We start from the raw sequence: 3,171 nt of genomic DNA, 5'->3' as shown, positions 1-3,171 counted from the left end.
TTATATTTTATTTTATTTTATTTACCATTACCAAAGTGGTTTGCTAGATAAGATTGGCTATGGATATTATTATTTTAAGATTAGCTACTCAGGACCTTTGATTGAGTGTACATTAGTTTAGAAAAGTTAACCATTTATTCTTAAGTTAATTTTGCATTTAAAAATAAACATATAAATAAGAATTTCTAACTTCACATTATCTATTCTTCAAAGTAGAAAAAACAGACTTTATCATAATTTCCAAATGAGCATATGGAAAAATCTTACACCAGACCCATCTTTCATTCCTAATTCTAGTGTCTAGAAATATTAGCAGTATGATTTGAGTAGAGAAAGCCCCAATTTGATCTAGAAATTATTGAGTCAGATTAAGAAAACAGAGCAAAATCAGTAACTCATCTTCTCAACTCCGAGCAGCACTTTATTTTTATATTTTAATGTTTTCTAATATTGGGACCCATCTTATAATCAATGCATAGTCTGAAAATTTTGTATTTGTTATTTGTCATTAAATATCTTATTAGCAATGGTGTTTTAGAATTGAGAAGCTAATAAAGAGAAATATTTCTATTTTATTAGAAATCATTACATCAAGAAGGGATTTTGTTCTTCAGATCTATTTCTAATTTTTTCCTCTTTAGTCCCCCACTTGAAGTAACTGTTATTTAAGAATAGATACAGAAATTGAGTATAATGTCTATATGAACACTATCATTAATTACATCCATGGTGCCTTTTACATGTACATACATAGAATCCCTGACTTCTAATTTCTATTAGACTCAGTAGCAAGTTATCAGGGGAGGAAAACAAGTTTTCCCCTCTTTCCTCTACCCTGTGAAAACTAGGTTGTATGGAGTAGCAACAATAAATGAGTCTATTTTTAAAAATACCTTTCCTTTTCTTCACAGGATTGGAAATTCTGGCATAAGCAGGTTTTTAAAAACAGTATCCTGGTACGCCAACTGTTTTGTGACTTGCTATTTTTATTTGTCATAAACATCATTCTATATGATTAAATAATCTCCTAAAGCTTCTTTCATATATTCAAGTATTCTGTTGTTCATTTTATAATATTTTAAACCAGTTCCCTTCATTGAATGCTTAGGTAATTTCTATCTTTTAAAAATCGTAAACTATGCGATGATGAAGATCTCTTTAGATAACCATGTTCACAGTCTGCATTATTTCCTTAGGATAACTTTTTTAAAGAAATGATATTACGGTTTCAAAAAATATGAATCTTTAAGAGATTTTTTTTTGATATATACTTCCCTACCCAGCTGTGATCCAAAACAGTGACTGCCAATTTATATGCCCACCAGCTAAGTGTGAGTGTATTTTTCCACCCATTTGTCCAGGACACAGATGCTCTTCCTCTGTGAATATAAATAGCTTAATTTTATTATCATACACGTGCATATGTGTGCACACACACAGGCTTATATGTATATATGTATGTACGTGTCTGTATATCATTTTTACTCAGAATATATTTTATATTATGAACACATTTAATCTCTTATATCAAATGAGTTTGTAAACATATAATTCCGATGTGTCTGTTCTTAAATGTAATTATCTTGACTTCCCAGGTACCTGCATGAACATCACCCACAGCCAATGTCAGATGTTGCCCTACCACACCACGCTAACATCTCTCTTCCCAATTGTCAAAAAAATGGACATGGAGAAGTTCCTCAAATTCTTCACGTACCTCCATCGCCTCAGTTGCTATCAACATATCATGCTTTTTGGCTGTAGCCTTGCCTTCCCTGAGTGCGTCAGTGATGGTGACGACAGGTATTTTGGAACCAAAACCATGTAGTGATAAGAGTCATTTGTAGCAGAAGTCTCTGAGAGGAACAAAATTATCCCAAGCTACCTTTTGTTTTTGTTGTTGCTAAAGGAGGGGGGAGAAAACACACCACTCATAGCTAGTTTTAATTTTTTTAAACTAGACCTTTTTTGAAAACCTGGAATAATTTTATATATGGTAAGAAATTATTCAGTATGTTAGATTGATGCTATCAGCTGGGATACTCAATCTATTTCAGTAAGGGTCTGACAGAAGACAGCATACTCAAAGAAGTAATTGAAAAGAGTTTATTGATGGGACTATTTATGAAGATGTGGTTAGAGTTAAGAGAACAAATTAACGGGAGCCACGAGGGTCTCACTATAGTGGGGTGCAGTTCTACCTTCCATGCCTTGAACGGGAAAAGTGCGAGCAGCACTTGGAGAGAGCTGTAAGTGTGGGTGAGAAGTCTCCTGACAGGCCAAGTGCTGCAACCCCAGACAGAGGTGCACAGCCACTGCCAGCCCTTTAGTCCTGCAGGGAGAGAGAAGAAGAAGTAGATATCCTGACCTCATTCTCCTTCTGCCCTCTCATTTGCCAGGGCTTTCTGCCAACTAAACTCATCAACAGACTTTAGGCAAGGGCAGGAAATAAATATGAGCTCCATAGATAAGATCCCAAATCTCATCTAAATATCAGCAGCTCAAAAATCCCTTATCTTGTCATCTAAATCCCTTATGGATGAGATGCTGGGTGATTCGCATGGTCAACTCTGGAACTCAGAGCAGGGCAAGGAGGGTGAAGGGTAGACTCAGAGACTGCCCAGCACAATATCAAATAGGATTAGAAATCATTTTCTTTTTTTATTTTATTTTATTTTATTTTTTATTGAGTTTATTGGGGTAACTGATTAATACAATTATATAATTTTCAGGTATACATTATCATTTGACATCTACATATTCTATTGTGTGTTAACCACCCAAAGTCCAGTTTCCTCAAGGAAAAACCTTATTTTTCAGTAATCACAGATTGTGGTAAGCTTTCTAAAATTGACACAATACCCAGAAACTATAAAACAAAAGATAAATACGACTACGTGCAAATTGTTTTAAATGTATGTCTAAAACCACTATAAGCAAAGGCAAGCAAAAAACTGGGAAAATGTCTGAAGTTTATTTCATAATCAAAGACCAAATTCCCAAATACACACAGTTCCTATAAATCAATGAGGAAAATATTAGCAATCTAATAGAAAAATATTGGGAAAATATGAAGAGTTAACTCATAGGAAATGAAATACAATAGACTATTAAAGACAAAGCTATACACAAAATTATTCATAATGAGGTAAATATATACATACATCTATA

General features: G+C 33.6%; 1 protein-coding gene across 3 annotated transcripts in view; it reads left to right on the top strand.

Annotated features, from left to right (window-relative positions):
* The window catches only part of CORIN (corin, serine peptidase), a 207,960-nt gene that overhangs the window by 72,973 nt on the left and 131,816 nt on the right, over positions 1–3,171 (top strand). For all 3 annotated transcript variants that reach the window (XM_006922480.2, XM_006922478.2, XM_006922479.2), the window contains one exon: positions 1,596–1,803. In XM_006922480.2, the coding sequence (XP_006922542.1) occupies positions 1,596–1,803 (208 nt within the window). The remainder of the gene's footprint in view (positions 1–1,595; positions 1,804–3,171) is intronic.

The sequence above is a fragment of the Pteropus alecto genome, unplaced genomic scaffold (assembly GCF_000325575.1).
Source record: "Pteropus alecto unplaced genomic scaffold, ASM32557v1 scaffold57, whole genome shotgun sequence".
Classification (NCBI taxonomy): domain Eukaryota; kingdom Metazoa; phylum Chordata; class Mammalia; order Chiroptera; family Pteropodidae; genus Pteropus; species Pteropus alecto.
Note: the sequence above shows the minus strand (reverse complement) of the source record. Positions and strands in the feature narration are given on the sequence as shown.